Here is a 23,104-nt window from a genome sequence, read left to right on the forward strand (position 1 = left end):
CAGAACAAGATATAACTTCTCAATAAAATGCAAATGGTAACAATGTGGCAAATGAAAATAATGATCTGAATTCACAGTCCCAGGGGGTGGCTTCCACAGAACTCATGGGCTTTAAATCCCTGGTAAGATGTTTAAGGGATCACTTCTGCACTACTTATGGCCCATCAGCGTGGTAATTATTATCTAGGGTAGACTTTCACAACAATCAAGAGCCTTCATTGAAACTTGTAAATTAATATTCATGAGTGTTTAAACCAGTATCAAAATGTCTGTAATTTTCAGAGGGTGGCTTCTGCATAACTGATGAGCCTTCAATGTGGGTGGTATACTTTAGGGAAGGCTTCCACAAAAATCAAAAGCCTCGAATCTAGCAAGAAATACGAAAGAAAGGAAATAACAAACCATTATGTTGATTTAATCAATACATTGAACTAAATACAAACATATGACTTGTGGCATTAGCGACAGCTGTAGCTGTTTATTGACATAGACATGTTGACAATTGTAGCTTTTATTTATCATTCTCAGTTTTATACATGTGCTCATTCAAAGACAAACTCTAAAATGCCAGTCAACTTTTGTTTATAGTGGTACAAAATCATTTCAGGTCATGTTTGAGTTAGATGAATTGAAGTTGGTTGGGGTGAATACAAATTTGTGTACACATCAGTAATTGTACCAACCCCATTCATGATGACAAGTTATAGCAGAAATTACAGACAGAAATTTTTTTTTAAAGAGAGAGGCCAGCCAAACCTGTAGCAAGTCTGTGTGAAAGATTAAAATCCAACTAAACTGGGATGATGACAGTGATTTTATGGAAACGGTAGAATTTTATCCGTGTAGATTACTTGCCGATAGAGTGGAATTGTTTGGACTTGGAGAGGGCCGAGGGAAAAAAACAGTAGACAAGAATAGGAAAGTGAAAATGGAGGAAAGGAGCATCCAGTCACTTTTCAAAACTTTTGAACTATTCACAATCATCTGTTTCTCTCTGTTGCCTGTCTTGGCTGTGTTCTGTACATCTATAGACACTTATAAACTTGTGTGCTTCTTTTTTTAAACTGTAACGAATAATTGCTCTGTAGAACACTTCATAATATGTGCATCATTATTGTGCGTGTACCTATATGTGATGTGTGTATAGTCACCAGTGCACCCTGATAATCCCAACTCCTGATATAGTAATATCATAGTTTGAGATGTAATGTCTGTGTAAAGTTGTATAATTCTCAATTTCCATTACTCGTATTTTGAATTTCAGTCTCCAAAACCCCACAACGAAGATGGTATGGATTCGCAGCATCCTGCTTTGCCGCTCACTGATGTAAGTGTATATACATGTCACGTGTATGAGCATGTTGAATTCGGTGCATATTATGTAAAAATAAACAGATTATTAGAATTTTGTTGTTTTCTCGGCGTTGGTCCATGTGTGGATTCGCAATATCCTGCATTACTCATTGATGTGATAAGTGTAGGTGTGAAGCTCACGTGTTTTAGCATGTTGAGTTTGGTGCCGATTATGCCATAAATAAAAACGAAAAGTTTGATAGAGTTTTGTCAGAGTTGGTTTTGTCATTTTCTCCATGGCATACCAAGTAGCAAGGTGTATGATGAATGTCTCTGTCGGTGTTCAACGTTTGAGAAATTTACTTAAGACCGCAAGGACATGGACCAGGTGCAGCAGCTATGTTCATAGCCTTGTAAGTAAGAGTTGATATTGTTTTGATTTTGCTGAAAATGTGTCAAAAATTTTTAAGTGATTTTCTTTGCTTTCAGTGAAATGTTTTAGATCAACAGAAAATAGCACGACTCAGCTGTTTGCTTCACGTGTATATATCCAGAAATATGGAATATGTTTATTCAGCTTTTTTCACCAAAATTTACATTTGCTGTTCGATAAATTTCAATCGGTTTGGTAAAATTTTTGCTTCAGTACTGTTGTCTTATAAGATGAAAGACAATTGTAGACAACACATAGTGATTGGGACAAAAGGTGTGCTAAAGGAAAATTGAATGAAAGTCTGTTTGCAATTTTCCGGTCTATACAGCGGGTGTGAAATCTAAGCTTGGTACCCCTTGGGAAGGTGGATGGGGATGTGTTGGCCAGATTGGTCACTTTTTTTTACAAAAAAAACCCCCTAAGCATGGGTCCACTTTTCAGTCTAAAAACTGCATCTAGTATCTAGGCATTTGTAAAGGTAGGTGGTTGTGTTTTCCCGTCGGTTTATGACCCTGTATAGCACCCACAATGGCTGAAACAGCTATATTCATGGATATGCTACATTTATGTGTACATTGGTCACGGGTCCCTTTTTTGGCAAAAAAACATCCTGAGCCATGTATAGATGTTTGGAACCAGGGTAGTACTGTCTGATGAACAGTACCCCCCCCCCCCAAAAAAAAAACAAAAACAAAAAAAAACAAAAAAAAACTGTAACAGTAAACATCTAATCACAGGATAACCAATGCATGTTTTTCTGACACATTTTCATAATCCGGTCTCATTTTTTTAGCTCCGCTGTCAGCGAAAGCTGAAAGCATAGCTTTAGGTATAGGTTGTATAGAGTATAGAGAGTAGAGTGAATCATAGGTGTCCCTCAAACTTTTATATTTTCATCATCTGCTCTGAAAGTGACAGTCAGAATTCTTCGATATTTGGTGTGTATGTTCCCTAGGGGGAGGCTATTCAGATTTGTTCATGCCAAGTTGATCTGTGCCATTTTCAATTTTATATGATTTTTTTTCATAAAATGTCATTTTCATCAACTCCTTGAAAACCTCTTGTTAGATTGCTTTGATATCTGGCGTGTTGATGCGCAGGGGGTAGCTTACTCAGAATTGTTAATTTCAAGTCAGCACATCCTCATTTTTATTTTTTATGATTTTTTTTTTGTAATTTGAAAAAAAATGAATATGTTAATAAGCATTATGACCGACGCCATATTGGAAATCAGTCGACGAGACTTTAAGTAAACTGCCACTTTTCAAAAGACACTATTGACGTCAAACAAGCAATGTAATATGTGCTATAGTCATAATTCTACGCATTGGGCGCCCAAATGACAAGCGTTTGTTCGAAACAGGGTTGTAAACTTCAAATCCAATTCTGCACCCTTTCTACATAATCAGCCAGTCCGCAACATCCTCATTTGCATACTCTATCCTGATTCGACCAGAAGCTGAAGGTGACCTCATTTGACCGAGCGATTTTCCACAGCAAGTATCTTGAGTATCAACACAGGACGTTCTTGGTACTCACTAAAATCACACTTCAGACCCACTATAAAAGTGTGATGTTTTCAGATAACATGTAACTTGTGATTAATTCTATATTGTCGTGCAATTTGGAATGACAGTGAACCAGAATTAAGACAACTTGCGTAAGGAAGGCATGCCAGGCATGCGGTTGAAGTTATGGCCGACAGTTCACATGTAAAGTTAAACGACATGAACGTGTCTTGCCTTTCCAAAATGCAAATATTTGGCAAGTAAAAATAATTAAAATAATTACAACTTTAATTTGGCTTCAGACTTTGCGTTATGTTTTGCGTATCTTTCCCCGTTTTACATGTAAATCCGAAAAGGTTCTCTCTCATCATGTCATCAGTGATCATACCGCGCGGGGCTGCTTCAAATGAGTACGAGCGAAGTGAGGCATGTTGAGGTATTTTGTTGAGAATTATAAATATTGCGAAATGTCAAGTACAAGGTTTAAATACAATGGAATGATGAAAAAAATGGCAGAGTCTGCTGACAGGCGCCGGTCACAAGAAACACTGAATTAAAATATCAGACGATGTATGTATTAATCGCCGACAATCCACCCGTATGCACGAGGGACTAACCCGGAAGCAAGTCGTTGTCAGCCATACGTTACAGTGGTAACATCATCCGAGAAATCGCTGCGTTCAGAGTGTCATTATTCACAGAATTGTTGTTTTCGAGTGAAAACCCGTCTTGAATTGTATAACTCTAACAAATGAAGACATGTCAAGTTATATTTTGAAAGTTGTATCGCTAGTTTGAGACGATTTTCTCACGTACTATAGTACAAATGTACTATCGAGGCTTACTTGGAAGTAGTAGGACCTTACTCCAGTTCATCGGGAAGTTTAGCCAGTCCGATTATTCTTTCTGGTTTAGTTTACAACACTTTTGATCACGCAGATTTTGTTGTTGTGATGAAAAGAAATAAAAAAAGATCACTTCAACCATTTCGTTGTGTTTTCTTTGTGAAAGGTAATCGAACATGAACGAGTGTTACCACTGTAACGTATGGCTGAGAATGACTCTCTTCCGGGTACTTGAGATTGTCGCCGTACGGAAACTAAGATGGCGATTAATACATTTCTTCCCTATATATATCTACCACAACTAGTACAAGTTGAAAGTTGTTGACTTTGTAAATTTGTTAGAAAATTGAAATTCAAATTGCCTCAAAATTATTTTAGATCCCTAGTTTATTTCATTCATCATTAAAATTTTCCAGGGTTACAGCTGTAAGACACTGGAATTATTTATAGCCAACCTCAAAATCCTCTTTTTTTGTTTTTCTTGTTTGCATTTCCCAGTCATTTTTTTCTGAGATTTTGTGCAATTTTTCATAACAGTAGATTTTTGTTATAAAATGGTGACTATGGTATAAAAGTACAATACATTACCAACTTCTGTCTAAAATGTGTTTTATAGTGAGACATCATATGAAACCACTAACCACTTTATTGCATCGCTAAAACAAAACTGCATAGTGAAGAGCTGAAGACCTGAACCACTTCTACATGTCACCAAAATAAAAAATTAAATTAAAAAAAAAAACAGCGGAGCTATTCTGACCGATAGGTCGCTTGTTCTGTATTAATTTTTTAGAATTAAGACAACCCAACTGAATCTGTTTCTCCCATTTTCTGGGTTTTTTTTTCTCCCTCTATTCACTGATATGATTAGTGGAAATTTGGAAGTGTAAAAATATGCGTCAGTTTGCTGTGGCTGTGACTTGTACCTGAATTGTGTGGGACTTACATTGATGAATAAGTAAATATTTGGTAATGGCAAGAAATTATTTGTCTGTGTCACAATAAAGTGGGTCCCTTAAAAATAATACTTTCATTGAAAAAAAAGGAACTAGAATGTTTGAAGAAGAGTCAGAATTCATCTTTTCAACAAATTATGTTTGATTTTTTCCCCATTAATATTTGTATCAGAAATAAAATGTCAAAGAAAAAATGTAAACGTGTATGACTTGTACATCATGGGATAGCATCCATTTAAAACAGGAAAGCTTTCTTTTCATGTGTCAGTAATGTTAGAAGTTATAGTTTATCATCTTAAAGACCAGCAGATCTTCCATTTTTGTGTCAAACTCCTTATGCTTTTTATAATGAAAGACTCTTTTTGAGACTCTGAACACTTGTTTAATACCATGAAATGTCCCGGGTTCAAAATGTTTAAAGTAGCTGAAGTTTCAGAGTAAATTCTTCAAATATAGTGTCTGTCTTTTCATACTGGGGAAAAAGACTGAAGTTCTAGTTGGTTCTAGTAAGTGTTGCAAACTCATAAGATATGATGCCCAATACCAAATTTACTGTGAAAAATAAATGAGTCTAGCGCCCTCTATTAAGTTATTGTGAAAATGATAGCTTGATGTATGTAATATTTGGTAGAGGCACACAGCACTAAAATGTTATCTAGCGCCCTCTATCAGGTTTTACTCACTGAGTAGAAACCCGACTTGCTGCAAAGTTATGATGTCAGTTTATTGTAGTAGTTTTCAGATTTTATCATTGTGAATTTGGAAGAAATAGTAATAATAACCCAAAGTAGGACTATACAATATATAGTAATATTGATGTGTGGACCTGCAATAGCATAGCAACGATAATACCCCCATAGGACACACAGACAGGAAGAACAGCGCCCTCATAGTCAATTGTACAAAGGACTATTGCAGGAAGGTGAATGGGTTGTTGGTTTGTTTGTTTTTTGTTTTTTTTGGGGTTTTTTTGTTGTTGTTGTTTGTTTGTTTGTTTTTTTTTGGGGGGGAGACGTGGCACATTGTGCCAAGATTATCAGAAATGTAGCTCAGAAGACTGTTTTGTGTATTCATTTGCGTTACTCTCACCAACCCCATGAGGACCATCATATGTTTTTTAATTGTTGGTAATCACAAAATTATGTCACAGAATAATTTTTAAAATTTATTTATTCTCCTGTCCAATTTCTAAGAACTCTGCCAGCTGCTAGATATAGTTCAATATGTTAAGTATAAACAATGTAAGGATGGTTTGATATGAAAAAAGTGACAACGAAAGGTCATAATATTTAGAGGTTGTCCCCTTTAATGTAGACTTTGCCTCAAATGAAAAACTTAAACTTTTTTTTTATCAATTTTTCAAGATAACCTCAGAATTCTCATAAAAACCAGGGGTCACCATACACATTTTTTTTGTAAGACAGGTCAAAATATATAAATGAAAATTTAGTCATTTTAGAATCCAATATGGCCACCAAAAACAATGTGGCCACCACATATTCTATGGGAAAATAAATGGCTGTTGATTTCCTTGAAAAACATTGAAAACAAGATGATGAATCCCAAAATTTCTTTAATTTCTTTTATTACTTCAAAAGGACCAGGTACAAGCTTGCATATTGTAATGCTATGAGATAATAATTGAAGAACTTAGATTTTCAAGGAGATGCACAGCATGTTGCATTCTTCCTTTTAAATAGATAAGTATGTGACATAGCAATGATGCATATCATACATTTATTTCTCAACAGACACCTTCAGAGAGACTGGCCAGAGCTGGGTATGTAATACGTACAGTCATCCTGACAAGGTCACCACACATGATTCGGGATCGTAAATACCATCTGCGTACTTACCGACGTTGTCTAGTGGGCACTGAAATGGTGGATTGGTTAATGCAGCAGAGCTCCTTTGTACATTCCAGAAACCAAGCAGTGGGAATGTGGCAAGCCTTACTGGAGGAAGGAGTCGTTACGCATGGTGAGCGGAAAGAGATATTACCTTCATACAGTGACTTAGACACAAAGTGGTGATGTCATCACATTCTGTCCACAAAAAAATCAATTAATAATTGCTTTTGGTATCTTGTGGATGATATAGCAGTTCTAGTTCTATTTGTCTTTGTTGTATCCATTGAATGGTATCATATCCACAGTACATTGTAGTCACAAACTGATGATGACAGCAGATCAGATTGGCTACGCAAACTGATGATGTAATCTTTTGATATTGAATATAATTTCTCTCACTTTATTTCAGTATGTCATGAACACCAGTTCAAAGACAAGTATCTCTTTTACCGTTTCCGTGAAGATGACCTTGGCATTGGCACTGTGCCAAATAATAATGAAAAGAAAGAATGTGAGGATGAATTACAGGACACTTTGGTAACATTAGCTCAGATAAGTCCTGATGCCATGATGAGAATGATATTGAGAAAACCGTAAGTTTACATTTTTCATTGTTAAACTTCCCATGTTTACCATGTTAGAAAAGACGACAGTATAAAAGACAATGGGTAAAATTTCTGTTAGAAATTTTTTTTTTGTCAATGAACTAATTCAGTGACCCTTACCTACAAAGTACAGACTGAAATTAGAATGGATGCCCTCTAAAGTCTATCGTAAAATTTTTTGGTTTTTAACTAGTAAGCCTCCAGCAGGTGGCTGCTAATAAATGCCCAATGTACAGACTGGTTAGTGATTAGAATAGGGCCCTCTAGAGTGTGTCTTGAAAATGCTTTTGTTTTTTGTCAGTAAGCATTCAATAGCTGGAAACTCTACAGACTGGTTACTGATATTAGAAAGGGAGCCCTCTAAAATGTAGCTGAAAATTCTTTTGTTTTTATCAGTCTGCCTTCAACAGGTGGGCGCAAACACATGGTAATCATGTTGAGTTCTGTAAAGGGTTCTCTGCAGAGTAGAAGATAATGACTTGTAGCTGCCAAAAGACATCCAGCTAATTTCTCTTTTTTTATGAATTTTTGAGAAATTATGCAAGTAAAACTCTGTCTGAATCATTACATTTCTATTACTGGACAGATGTGTGGGTCTTGTTTGTAGGCTTGAAACACAACCATGGTGCATTTAGATCTGAATACAACACTGGCAGGTCAAATATGTGCAAGCTAACATAGAAACAAACTAAAACAATTGTTAATGATATGCTGATATAAGCTTGTCATTGCACTGATAGGTACAACATCATCTCTTTAATATAGCAACTTTTTCTCAAGTTTATGACACTTTCAATAGTCTTTACACTGCCTTGATTACACATAACCAAGGCACTCTCTTGATTACAGAGTTATCTGCATAACCAAGACACTGTCTTGATTACAGAGTTATCTGCATAACCAAGGCACTGTCTTGATTACAGAGTTATCTGCATAACCAAGGCACTGTCTTGCTTACAGAGCCATCTGCATAACCAAAGCACTGTCTTGATTACAGAGTTATCTGCATAACCAAGGCACTATCTTGATTACAGAGTTATCTGCATAACCAAAACACTGTCTTGATTACAGAGTTATCTGCATAACCAAAGCACTGTCTTGATTACAGAGTTATCTGCATAACCAAAGCACTGTCTTGATTACAGAGTTATCTGCATAACCAATTGAGGCACTGCTATAACCCACATGCAACAAGAGTAGTTAAAGTTTCTGTCTATCTCAGTTTGCCAATAGCATGTTTTTCATACTCAAACCTTGGAATAATAAAGAGACACTTAGAAGTATGATGTTATCGTGTCCTTGGGTATGTGTGGGTGTGTATGCGTGGATGTATATATGTGGGTGTGTATGAGTGGATGTATATATGTGGGTGTGTATGTGTGAGGGCTGAGGCTGAATGTGTGTGTAGGTGTGTATGTTAGAGGGCTGAGGTTGAATGTGTTTGTGGATTGAAGTGTGTGTGTAGGTGTTTTCAAAACCATAGAAAACCAGTAAAATTGTAATATTTTTTTCTTGACCATTGATCGATCTTCAGAGAGTGTTACCAAAATCAAGCCATTTCTTGCATATCTCAGATACTTTGTAGTATTTTAATGATGCCACTTTCTTCAGTTTCTTAAAATAATACAGGTAATATAAAAGAGCATTATACCTAAGCTTTACTTTTGGTGCTCATATAACTTTTTACTAAGTGGTAGCCATATTTGTAGTAAAAAATCGTGACTTATTTGCTGCATAACTCAAGAACTATACTACATAGAGCGTCCATTCAAGTGTCTAACCCCATATCATCAAGCTAAGCATTTATTTAAGACCTTGACTGTTGATCTTCACTCAGATAAGATGTTATTTTTCTGCTGATATTACCTTTAAGTCTGTTAGTTTCTTTATATTTGACCCTGGCTTTTACCTTCCAAGTCAAAATTTAACAAAACAAATCACAACTATAAACACAGAAGTAAAATACTTGAGGGGGGGAGGGACTGTGTCTTGTATGAAGACTTGCTCATTGTAGAATATTATATGCACTTCATTTCAATATGGGGTCACTGTACTTGTCGAATATTTTCAGTTATATATATATTATATATCTGTGAATGAATATTTGTGTATCTTATGTATATATCATATGAGCTATCACACATACATACATACATACATACATACATACATACATACATACATACATACATACATACATACATACATACATACATACATACATACATACATACATACATGCATGCATGCATGCATGCATACATACATACATACATACATACATACATACATACATACATACATACGCACATACGCACATACATACATACATACATACATACATACATACATACATATACGCACATACGCACATACATACATACATACATACATACATACATACGTACATACGCACATACGCACATACATACATACATACATACATACATACATACATACATACATACACACACACACACATACATACATACATACATACATACATACATACAATCATACATACATACATTATACATACATACATACATACATACATACATACATACATACATACATACATACATCACATTCTAACACATACACACACACAGAGTATCTATCCATTGACACTCATTCTAAATAAAAAGGACTGCTACTTGAATCCTATATCCTATTATTTTTCAGGCCAACTGAGAGAACAGTTGATGATCTTGAAATCATTTATGAAGAGTTGCTTCACATTAAAGCTTTGTCTCACCTTTCTACTATGGTCAAGAGAGAACTTGCTAGCGTCTTGAAGTTTGAGTCTCATCAGAAAGCAGGAACAGTCTGTAAGTGTTGATGCATATCATTTGGAAAATTCACTTATTTCTGTCTTTAGTACACCTGTATTAATTACTGCTATCAACTTAAAGGAAAAGTCCAGTCAGACTTATTTCTGCCTTTACTACACTTGTATTGATTACTGCTATCAACTTAAAGGAAAAGTCAAGTCAGACTTATTTCTGCCTTTAGTACACTTGTATTACTGCTATCAACTTAAAGGAAAAGTCCAGTCAGACTTATTTCTGCCTTTACTACACTTGTATTGATTACTGCTATCAACTTAAAGGAAAAGTCCAGTCAGACTTATTTCTGCCTTTAGTACACTTGTATTAATTACTGCTATCAACTTTAAGGAAAAGTCCAGTCAGACTTATTTCTGCCTTTACTACACTTGTATTGATTACTGCTATCAACTTAAAGGAAAAGTCCAGTCAGACTTATTTCTGCCTTTAGTACACTTGTATTAATTACTGCTATCAACTTTAAGGAAAAGTCCAGTCAGACTTATTTCTACCTTCAGTAGTTCATACGACAATCATCACCTATATTAGTTATATTAATATATTCATTATCAGTTTATAAACAAGATAAAATGATAGTCATTTTCTATGTCATTTTTAATTGACTCGCAAAGAGCACAGATACATTCATCTTAGATGTTCTGGCAAGGAATCCCATGACTTGGAAAAATCCTAGTTCAGGTATTTACATTTTTTCCTATATTAAACAATGGTCAATGTTTTCCATCTTTTCCTAGTGTTCAATCAGGGTGATGAAGGGAAGTCATGGTATATCATTCTCAGAGGCTCTGTCAACGTCGTCATCTATGGCAAAGGAGTTGTCTGTACGCTACATGAGGGTGATGACTTTGGAAAGTTAGCCCTCGTCAATGATGCACCACGGGCCGCTTCAATTGTATTACGAGAAGACAATTGCCACTTCTTGAGGGTTGATAAGGATGACTTTAACAGGATTCTGAGGGTAAATGTTTTATTTCATTTTACATAATCGTGAAATGATTATGTATTTACTCTAATTCTCATATTTCATTTATTACATACCATGCATACTTGTGTATTGTTAGCAATATGTCTATACAGCCATGGACAGCCATATCTCTGACACCCAAAATTCAATTTCAACCAAACTTGGCACAGGTGTCAAACAGTAGAAGTTACTTATGCCTGTAAATTAATTTCACTATCATAACTATTTTGGGTGAACAGTAGCCACAACAGTGAAAACTAACATATTGCATATACCTCAGGAAGTCGGATACACATACACTCCATTCAAGTCCATCAGAGGCTAGCACTTTTCTTTTTAAGACCTTGACCTTCATCGTGATGGTCAAGTATCAAATTGCATAACAATGTTGGAAGTTTGTATTTAGAAACCATTAAATTTTCTATACCTGCATTTAAAGAAGCATTAAAGTTTTCACATCATATTGACCTTTGTTGACCTTTGACCATCTTCAGGTTCAAAATGCAATTTGTAATGAAAGTATGCCCTTTATTGATGTCACACTGCTTGTTGATATGTATGCATAGCTGAAATCAAACAGTTTGAACTATCACTGAATGGTGACGTACTTAAAAACCTCACTTAATGCGTAGGGAGACCTGACAGGCAAAACCTCACTTAAAGTACGTAGGGAAACCTCACAGGCAGTTGTTATTACAAGTATTACAGCTAGAATTTTGAAAAACACATTTGTACGTAAAGCCCACCCAGAAAGATTAATTGAACTTATTGTATGGATCACCATATTAAACTTTCAAGAACATATTACAATGCATGCAAGCTATTAGTGTGGTATCTTACTCATAAACACAGAATAATTGCTTGTCTGTATAAACAAATTAAGAAACCACAGGTGTAAAAAAAAATGTTTGTCATCCTAATGACTTTGTGTATGTAGACTTCTCCTGACTTTTTTCATTCTTTATTTGAAACTAAACAGTCACAGGGAACAGTCACCTAAACCCATTGGTGGAGACTACTAGAAATAGGAAAAATAAAAAATAGTTGACTGAAACTGTAATGATGAAAGCTATTCGCACAAAGTGGTGTCAGCTACAATTAACAATGATTATTTATCAAAGTCTCAGGTGAAAAGTGTTGCCAGATGTAATGTTTTGTGCTTAAAGTGGCACAAGCTGAGTTTATGACCTTTTAAAAAACATTTTCATAAAATCTCAAACTATTCTAGTATTATGTTAATGTCAATGCATGCCTTCTACAATTGTTTTTTGGACTATGTTACAACTGTTGATTGAATAGTTGGAATATCCACGACAGTTTTTCATACATATGAAAAATTACATCGTCATCTCATGTATATGTTATAATTTGATACCAGGTTTTAGTTCAGTCAGTTGCAAGTGAGTGCCTTTTGATTATGCAGCAAAATTTTACTCTCAAACTGTATAAACTCAGTTTGTGCCCCCTTTAAGATCGAGGGTACAATATTCGATAGGATGCTTCTTAGTCTAGATACCACTGATGGTATTGAATCATCTCTTCACCACCGTCTAGCTCAATCAGAAATCATGAACTAAAAGTTGCGCATACAACTGTTAGAATGATGTAAACAGTGCATTAGTAGGATCCTGAGCTGACAAATATACCATATTTGGTCATTATGTAACTGTCCCTAATAAACACTAACTCATCATTGGGAAGAATTCTCTGATTGATGAACAAAGACTGTGAGGGTGGCTTCGGATGAGTTTGAAATTTCATTTCAGGATCTCATTTAGCTAGATGCATTAAAAGAGATTTTGAGATTTGATGCCATGACTAGCATCTAGACTTGGTGCTTTCCACAATCAATAATCTTGAAGCAACTGTAGTGTCTTTGTTTATGTAGACAGTTTGCCGGCACTGTAATAATAAGTATACAAGTTTTGATACATTTTTCAAATTAAGAACTTTTGTTCCAAAAACATATATTAACCATACAAAGCACTTGAAAAAAAATCTTTCATGTAACAGTTTTCTATATAAAAAATCTATCCTGTTTTAGGACTCAAAACAAATGAAGGAGACTGAGCTTTGAGTAGAAGTTATTTGACCATAATTGTGGCTGATTTCCTACATGGCTTGTTTTGTCATTACAGGATGTTGAAGCTAACACTGTGAGGCTGAAGGAGCATGGACAGGATGTACTAGTCCTGGAGAAGATTTTAACTGACAGAGGTCAAGATGGAATGCCAACACATTACAAGTAAGAGATGAGATATGGCATGGGAGATGAGATGATGATGATGATGATGAATATTATTTTATTGTATTACCCATTTGTTACAGCATTGAAAAAGAAGAAATATTTTACATTCTTAGATAAAAGTGTAAAGGGAGAATGGAAAGTAGCAAAGTTAGTCCAGTCCGTCGCCGTGATATGTGATATGTGATGAGATGTGCTGAGATGAGAAGAGAAGAGATGAGATGAGATGAGATGAGATGAGATGAGATGTGATCAGAATAGATGAGATGGTATAATATATGATCTGATGAGATGAGATGAGATGTATGATACATGATATGAAATGAGATGAGATAAGATGAATTGACATGAGATGAGGGAGATGATATGAGATTGTGACAATTAACAGAATAAGTTACATTTTGTAAGATTAGGTTAGGTTAGATTAGATTTGATTAGAGGGGAAGGGAAGGATATTAGACACCCCCTGTGTTCAGATGACATTATGTGCGAAGTCATGACTCCAACCTTGTCCCCTATATATATATATAATATATATATATATATATAGAGAGAGAGAGAGAGAGAGAGAGAGAGAGAGAGAGAAGTCATCTCTAAAAGTTACTGTCATTGTATATGTGTATTATACCATCAAATTTGAAAGGTTTAAAGAACTATAAGTCCAAGCTGTATGACATTTGACAACTTGCTACTAGGCTATATTACATGAACTGATTATCAGATTGATAAAAAAAACTACCTTCAAACGTGTACATCACTTTAAATTGTTGGTGATAGTGTGAGGCATATGAATCCTTAGTTTGTCTTGGCAGTGGTGAGCAAAAGAAGCTCTGTATGTGCACTTCTACATCCAGTTGTATAACGAATCATAACTATTTAAAGATAACCTAATTATCATCACTCCTACTACCTATAAAAGCTGATTGTTGTGTTGTAAGTCATTGCAATTTGAGTTTCGTAGCAGACTGCAGCTCACTTTGTTTGTGAGTCAACTTATTGTAAATTCTGAACAGACCAAACTGAGACATTGTGTCATTATGAAGCGAACTATGAAAGCGTTCAAAGACAGGCAAAACAAGTGTGGTCAGAAAAGTGGGTGAGTTCATTGCCAGGTCTTTTGTTGTTTGATTTTTGTTTTGCATTTGACAGCTGGAGTGATGGTATAGTATTGTATTTCAGGTATTTTTTTCATTGTCATGTAATCTGATCACAATCTTGAATTTCATGAAATTCATTGAAGTTCAATTTGTCAAATTTTTTACCTGTTTGATTATTTTATGTCAACTACCACTTATTAATTTGAATGCTATGACCTTTGCAACTTAGATTTGGTGAAAATATATGTCTTTTTTATTGATATCCATGACCATAGAAGGGATTTCTATAGCAAGATTATTACATGATTGTATTCAGAGTCAAACGTAATACTCTTTAGAGATAATTTTTCATCTTTTCATAATGTTTAAAATTATAACCCAGCAAACCTCTGTATCTAACAGTCTTAATGATTAAAATACTGTCGTCCCATAAAACTAACTATTGTACATTTTCAGGTACTCAGTGATGGCAGGCACACCTGAAAAAATGTTAGAGCATCTTCTAGAAGCACACATTGACAAGTTCAACGAGTCAGACACTTTTGTTGAAGATTTTTTGTTGACTCATGTGGTATTCATGCCAAGTAACCAGTTTGCACCAGCCTTGTTGTCACAATATCCTTTTCAAATGACTACTTTTAGGCACGCATTTATAATTATGTACATTATTATCTCTTGTAATGAAAATTCTTGTGTCACAACAAATCTTGACATTATTTACATATATGTAAATCATTCTACCTTCAAATTTTACAGTCTGCTCAAAAAGCTCACTTATAAGCACAAACTCGTCAGGAATTCAACCAGTTTTTGTATTTAATTTGTGCAACACTTGAAAAATGACATTTTGCAACCATTTGTATTACCTTGTCTTGTAAATATGGCTTAAATTTGTAGAAAATTAAGTAAGTGATTTCATATTTATATCAGAAAACAACCACATTGCCCGTATCATTACCACACACCAGTAGGTAATATCAACTGACAGTTCCCCTCCATTTGCAGTCCTGTCATGAATTTAATTATTATAATGAAGTTTTCACCTTAACATGTGTGCACCTATCATGCTGAGGCATCACAAGGAACAGAACAAGAAATGGCCGACTACCTCCAGAACAACAAAAGACGTGTCATCCACCTTGTTCTACAGTGGATTACAATTGCGGGAGATGCTTTCAAAGAAGACCCAACTATTGCTTCCTTCTCAGAGGTAGGATATCTTAAAGTCTTGTATTTCTTTATAAAGTTCATAAATTTGGATTATCATAGCTATTTATCTGTGGTTGTCACCAAATAATCAACTTATAGTTTGGAAAAAAAGCAAAACAACATTCGTACATAACACAACTGAAAATGTTAAACATGAAAGCCTCCAAGGTAAAATTCAGATAGTAAATCTCACGATGCCTCTTCACAAACAAAATCTTCATAAAAAAAAAACTCTTTCCACAATTTTCAGTTTTTACACTTCATAACAGAATTGGACTGTTTGATTTGTTTCACATTGATTTTTTTTTTCAAGCCAAAAAAAACATTAGTAAAGTTCTTTCATTCAGCAAAGAATAAATAAAAGTAAGTGCCCATTTCTCCTCCACATGACAAATTATTGATGTGCTTTCCTTGTTGCTAGAACCTGTATAGAAATATGTTGGAAGACTGTCGGATGTATGAGGGCCTAAGAGATGAACTGAGTGCCTTTGAGAAGGTCTTTAACAACTCTGCTAATGACAGTGAATTGGAGACACCAAAAAGACCTTTGCAGAGAAAGGTAGGAAAAGACTAAAATAGTTGGGACTTTATCGTAAAATGACAATTTCTCAGGATTTACCCCTACCCCCAACCTCCCTGGAATTCACGTCATATTTTGTAGTGTTTTTCTTGAATTTTGATGATGGAGGTCCAGAAGTGAGTCAGTTTTGTAGAAACCTGTAGAGTTTGAATGTTTCATTCTAACAAAAAGTTGGATGGGAAAGGAGTTACATATTTCTGTACACAGAGAGGAAAATTATCTGTCAATTACAATTTGCCTTTAAAATTAAATGAAATCCTAAAGTTAGTAATTAGGAAGGTGAATTTATCTGTGTCATGACAAAGTTTGGTATATTTATACACTAACATACGCCCACAACAGCTCACTCTTTCCAGAGTAAGCCTGACATAAAACCTACTTCGTCAAAAAACATATTGTTATCATAATATAAAAAGTTCTGTGTATATAATATGAGAGTTTATATCCAAATTGCAGCTATGGACCAGCTCCGATATTCTTTGCAATTGTACTCATTTGACTAAAAATGTTCATCAGCTCGGTAGATCAAATGACTTTAACACACAGGTTATAATCAACAAGCAGTTTGATTTGTTCTTACATATTTCATTATCTTCATTACTATACTCAGACCATTTTCTTGGACCTAATTCACATTTTACATCCAAAAAATGGTAATTACAGCTCATTTTCAACTGAACCAATGTTAATGTGATTGGCAGATGACCCACTGTCCACCCTCTTTACTCTTACATCTCTCCCCTCCAGAATTTTAGTTTGAAGGGATGCCAGTTTGACTACTCTTTTTACACTACTTTTAGTATGATTAGCACTAATAAATAATATTTGTTTTGATAAAAGAGTATTGGAAAGATATGTTTTATTTCTGTTTTCTGAAAAGAAATCCCTCACTATTTTGATGGACATGATGAGTTTTGTTACGTAATAAGATTGTTGAATAGATATGTTTTATTTCTGTTTTCCATGTCACTATTCATTTTTGATGGACATGATGAGCTTTGTATAAAAATTTTTAAAAGATATGTTTTATTTCTGTTTTCTGAAAAGAAATCCATCACTGGTTTGACAGACATGATGAGAAGAATCCCTAAGGAGGGAAGTATTAGTAATGACTCTGTTAGGGGAACCAAGAGAAAAGCTATCAAACCAACTGATGAGAGTAAGTGCAGTTATTGATTTATCTATCGATGAATTGATTCATTAAATGACATCAATCAATATCTGAGCTACATGTAGTCAATCTAATAATCTGTGTATCAACGAATAAGAAAATTAACTAATCAATCAATCAATTTATCAATAAGTTAGTCAATTGATCACGTAATCAGTCATCAATCACAAAGGACTACAATTTATCAATAAAAATGTAATTCAGTCAATCGATCAATCATTAAATCAGTCATTTAATCAATCAATCCAATACCCAATGGTTCATCAATCAATAAGTAAATGAATCAATTGATCAATTAATTAATTAGTCAATGAAATCAATCATTAAGTAAATGCATCAGTCATCAATCAATAATTTGATCAATAAATTATTCAATCAAGAATTACAACAAAGACAAAACTAGAGTCATATGTACATTGCTAGTGTCTGCAATTAAATCCTTTGTATTTTCTATGCAGACATCTTCAAAGTGTACTGTGCAGACCATACGTACACAACATTAAGACTACCCATGGACACCAAAGCAGGTGTTATAGCACAGCATGCTGCTGAGAAACTCTGTATCGGCAATGATTTAGCTTTGTGTGAAGTCAAGTCAACTGGGGGTAAGTTATATACTAATACTACTGATACAACCTACCAGTCTATTTCAACCATATGCTAATAATGACTTCTCAGATTTGATTGTTATATGATCTGAAGTGATTTCTATATTTTCAAAATGACTTGCAGGAATTGTACACATCAAAACTAATTTTCAGCTTCCATAGAAAGGAGGACAATATATATTTACAATTGTCTGTCTGTCTGTCTGTCTGTACATGTATTGTGTGTCTGTGTGTGTGTGTGTGTGTGTGTGTGTGTGTTTGTTTGTGTCTGTGTATGTGCATGTATGTATGTATGCTACATATGAACATATGTATGTTTGTCGTTATACAAGAATACTCTCTTACAATATATTTCCAAAGAAAAGTAACTGCTTTGGAATTGTCTTTTTAATTGTCTTTGCAAGTTTTTGAATAATCTATCTTCTTCTGTTTGTACAGAGAGGGTAGTTATTAAGGATAATGAAGTAGGTGTGACGTCAACGTTAAGTTTGAATGGTCGTCTTTTCATTGCTAGCAGAGAACACCTCGATGCCTTGGTAAGAATTGTTTAAGAAATATTGTCAAAAATATTGGTGTTGTAATGTACATGTACAGTTATCTCATATGATGTAATCCCATGTAATAACTTCCATTTTTGTCTATGAAATGTGGCCATGGATTCCTTTGAATATGAATTTACAGAATTTTCTGGTTGTGAAATTTACATGGAATCTTTTGAATATGAATTTACAGATTTATCTGGTCGTGAAATTTTTGGAGAGTGGACAAATAGAAATGTCAAAACATAAAAGTTGTTGTATTTGTATAACACCAAACTTGGTTGTCAATGTCAATTTGATTTACAATACATACAATGTCAGCAAGTCAGCTATCAGGAAGCTAAGACAGTCAATGTAATATGTTGATATACGCTAGCAACAGACATTGATGTCATTTATATTCACAGTAGGGTAGTATCTCTGCTTTCTTCAAATGATTGCACATTCAACATCATTCAGTGTTAACACTATCTTGATTACAGGGTGATTATATCCACATAACCAAGGTGCTGCTATCATCTTCTTGTATAATATACCAAGTTGAAAATTTCAGCTTAATTTGTCTATCTTAGTTAAATAGAAGACTGCTTTCAATAATATTATATGGTGATACTTAAACTTGTTTATTTTCTTACCATTAGAAGTAATTGCAAACAGAAGATCAAAACCTGATTCCACAAACATTCACCAAATTATCTGTCTTTTGTTTTAATCTATAGACACCTCTACCAGAGCAAGAAGGGCCAACGCAAGGCACAAGTATAGTTTTTGAGTTGATGAGTACGAAAGAAGTTGCCTATCAGATGACATTGTATGACTGGGAACTTCTCAACTGTGTACATGAGGTATGTGACCAAGTTTAATCTTTCCATACTTTCCTAATACAACTATTTGATCAAAATTAATGTCTTTCTGAAAATATTTTATTCATTTTCTGTTCATTTTAGACCAAAATCTTAGAGTAAACTGTAATGAATTAATGTCAAAATTGTGTTAAAAATGCAAGCTTTCAAAATGTTTTTCTGAAAGTTTTTTGATCAATTATTTTTTGAATTCTTTTGCATAATGTCACAGTTGTAGGTTATTCTCTTGTCGGTATCACAAAGTGAACCACCTAAATTGTGATATTATTATTTCAGTATGTGTAGATTATGGTGAAAAATTATTAAGATATCTCTATATGTAGCCTAATGTTGACATGTTTTTTTTACAAAATAGTACAAAAATACTCCACACAAACAATATTAAGGCAATCAGTATAAGTGACTCACTTCCTACAAAATTTTAAACAATATTACTAAAATCGTGACTAATTGGTTGTTTAAAAAAACATAATTTTGCCAGAATTAGTGACTGTATTTCCTGTCAAAATTATACTTAGTACCAAAGAGACTTCCCATACAAAATTATAATTTGTTTCAATTTTTAACAACATGTCGTGACTAAGAGATTATGAATAATAAAAGTGCACTCCTTACAGAGATGAGAAGACTAAATAGAATATTCCCACGCAAATTAAATTAAATTAGAATCAAAATAACAGGAACAAACCCTACTATGAACAAAATAATATTAAAAATACGTAAGATAAAATTGATTACAATTTGCTAATTCTGTACTAATTTTTAAACTAATTGAACAACAGGAAGAAAGATTATTTTAATAAGAATTATACCAGTCAAAGAAGTCAGCAAAAATCTCAGCCAAAGGTTTTCTTGAAATGCCAATATAAAGCAGCTTTGATAAAACTGTCAGGGCTATCACTTGATCTCAGGTAGAATTTAGAATGTACCATGCACTTTTTACTTGCACATTAGTCGTTATTTTATTTAATAAAGCAGCTTTGATAAAACTGTCAGGGCTATCACTTGATCTCAGGTAGAATTTAGAATGTACCATGCACTTTTTACTTGCACATTAGTCGTTATTTTATTTAATAATTTATTTTAATTATAATTTATACATAACTTTATACTCAAGCCTGGAATTTGTTCCTGTTTAGGTAAAGCTTACTAGATGTGGAAAGCTATTTTATAGACAGTGACATGTGTCGATTACCTTCATTTTGTCCAGGGTGTCCAAGATTACACAAGGTTTTAAAATTAAGCACTGGAAACTGGAACTTTATATGTAAGCTATACAGTAGAATAGAACTTTGTTTACCTCTCCAACCAATAAGCTTTAGTTTGAGATTAACATTTGCTGATTTCCTCATTTAGGTGCTTGCTTATAAAGACATTAGCAAAGCACATGTTCAGAGCCTTAGTGTACTTCATTCCAAGCAGTGGTGAGCATATTAGACTAGAGTGTTCCTGGCAAGTTGTGCCGAGCCAAATTATAAGTGTTAGAGTTTGGTAACTTTTCATGAGGATGGTGTTGAGTATAAATGTACATATAGGTACTCACATGTCATTTGCTCCCAAGTAGGAGCCTAGAAACATGAATGCAACCTGTACTTCACTTTACATACAAAGAACTCATTCTTAAAGTGCTCTAAAGATGAACACAACACATTGATGTATAATAATACTACTAGAATTAAACCTTTAAAGGTATTTTCAAATCAATGGTTTTAATTAAGTCATAAGTCGACTGTTAATGTGCTTCTTATCAAAGTTGTATTAGGAACATTAGAAACTTCATAAATAGAATTAGGACATTGATTAATTCATTAACAATTTGACAAGTCAAAGACAATGCCAAGTTTAGTTATCATCTCAAGGTTATGTGAATAAAGGTATTTTGAATTCAAAGTTTTAAATCAAATTTGGATTTCATCCAACGAGATTTCTCACAGAATTACAGGCATATATTATAGCAACTTAATTGAGCAGAGAGAAATATATTTACCATCTGCATGGCAATTCAACTTTTTAGTATTTAGCTCATGATCTGTCTTAGTCAATGATCCTGTTTAATAATAAATTCCATATTTATAGTTGATGTCAAGGTGGCGTCATGATCTGCTGATTATAGATGTTACTTAGTTTGATGGATAGGTATTTCAGTGCTGCCCATCTCTGTTGGTCTGTAGGTTGTAACATCTGATGTTGATAGATGTCTGATGATGTAAAAACTTCGTGCTATTACCATAGATCAACAATTGTATATAAATATTTCTAAAATTATCTTTATTGTGTTTCAGTATGAGTTGATCTATCACACATTTGGACGCCATAAATTTGGTAAGATCACATGTAACTTGGAGATGTTATTGAGAAGATTTAATGAAGTCCAATTTTGGGTGGTAACTGAAATGTGCCTTACAAATACGCTTGGCAAGAGAGTACAACTCTTACGTAAATTCATCAAGATTGCTGCTTAGTAAGTATTGAAGTAATATGTGATGTTTTTATTTTCATGTTGTTTTTAGTACATGCTTAGCACATGTATTTTCATGTCGTTTTTAGTACATGTTTAGTACATTTATTTTGTGTTGTTTTTAGAACATACATATATTTATTCTTCATATTACAGTTCCTTATGAATGGTTGGCCTATTTTGATGTAGCTGCTTATTAAATGAGCTATATAGATGAACTTGCTCTGTCTTTTTATCATAATTGCACATTGTTGTTTGATGCAGTTTCTATATTTGTTACTGCTAGTAGTCATACCATTGTATTGTAGCCCATCAGGAGTAGGGATGTGGTGGGGTGTGAAGGCTGCCATGGCATCCAGGTGTCTAAGAATTGGTTCATACATTTATTTATTGGTTCTGTTCATTCATATGTATGAATGCGTTATGTCCATTCATATGCATAATTATATATTGTTCTGCCCATTATATATAGATGTATGAACTGGTTCATACCATTCCTCTGTTTATGAATTTAGTCTGCTTGCTAGATTGTGCATACATGTTAGAAGGTATGGAAGACACAGAGTGATTCAGATCTGTATCATGGAATAACCTTCAAGATAACTGTAAATGTATTTTGAAGTCACTCATTTGTATACAGTGTGAGACTCCAATAGGGAACTTGCAAACCCGCCATCTTGAATATCCTGAATGTTGCATCATGGGAAATATGATAAATATGAATCAATCAGTATTGTAAACAATCATGTTACCCTGACCATTGTAGAAGGTTTATTTTATCAATTGCTTAGGATTAGGTATTGCGATAACTATAGATAATCTCATAATCCTTTGCATCTGAGCATGCTCAGTCTGGATTGCAAGTTTTGTATTGAGTAACCCTTCTTTCTTATATTTCAGCTGTAAAGAATACAAGAATATGAACTGTTTCTTTGCCATAGTAATGGGACTAAGTAATATCGCTGTTAGTCGACTTTCACAGACATGGGAGGTAGGCTGATATACATATTTACTGTACTTTTTCAATGTTG

At 34.1% G+C, this 23,104-nt stretch overlaps 1 protein-coding gene across 1 annotated transcript in view; it reads left to right on the plus strand.

The window, feature by feature from the left end:
* Window positions 1-23,104, plus strand: part of LOC144434187 (rap guanine nucleotide exchange factor 4-like) — a 42,783-nt gene that overhangs the window by 14,974 nt on the left and 4,705 nt on the right. Inside the window, exons 8-22 of the mRNA XM_078122641.1 lie at window positions 1,265-1,327; window positions 6,787-7,015; window positions 7,295-7,478; window positions 10,176-10,321; window positions 11,074-11,297; window positions 13,442-13,548; window positions 15,102-15,260; window positions 15,705-15,855; window positions 16,276-16,413; window positions 17,482-17,593; window positions 18,064-18,210; window positions 18,652-18,749; window positions 19,472-19,597; window positions 21,898-22,076; window positions 22,974-23,064. Coding sequence (XP_077978767.1) covers window positions 1,265-1,327; window positions 6,787-7,015; window positions 7,295-7,478; window positions 10,176-10,321; window positions 11,074-11,297; window positions 13,442-13,548; window positions 15,102-15,260; window positions 15,705-15,855; window positions 16,276-16,413; window positions 17,482-17,593; window positions 18,064-18,210; window positions 18,652-18,749; window positions 19,472-19,597; window positions 21,898-22,076; window positions 22,974-23,064 — 2,154 coding nt within the window. The remainder of the gene's footprint in view (window positions 1-1,264; window positions 1,328-6,786; window positions 7,016-7,294; window positions 7,479-10,175; window positions 10,322-11,073; window positions 11,298-13,441; window positions 13,549-15,101; window positions 15,261-15,704; window positions 15,856-16,275; window positions 16,414-17,481; window positions 17,594-18,063; window positions 18,211-18,651; window positions 18,750-19,471; window positions 19,598-21,897; window positions 22,077-22,973; window positions 23,065-23,104) is intronic.

Source organism: Glandiceps talaboti, chromosome 4 (assembly GCF_964340395.1).
Source record: "Glandiceps talaboti chromosome 4, keGlaTala1.1, whole genome shotgun sequence".
NCBI classification, from domain to species: domain Eukaryota; kingdom Metazoa; phylum Hemichordata; class Enteropneusta; family Spengelidae; genus Glandiceps; species Glandiceps talaboti.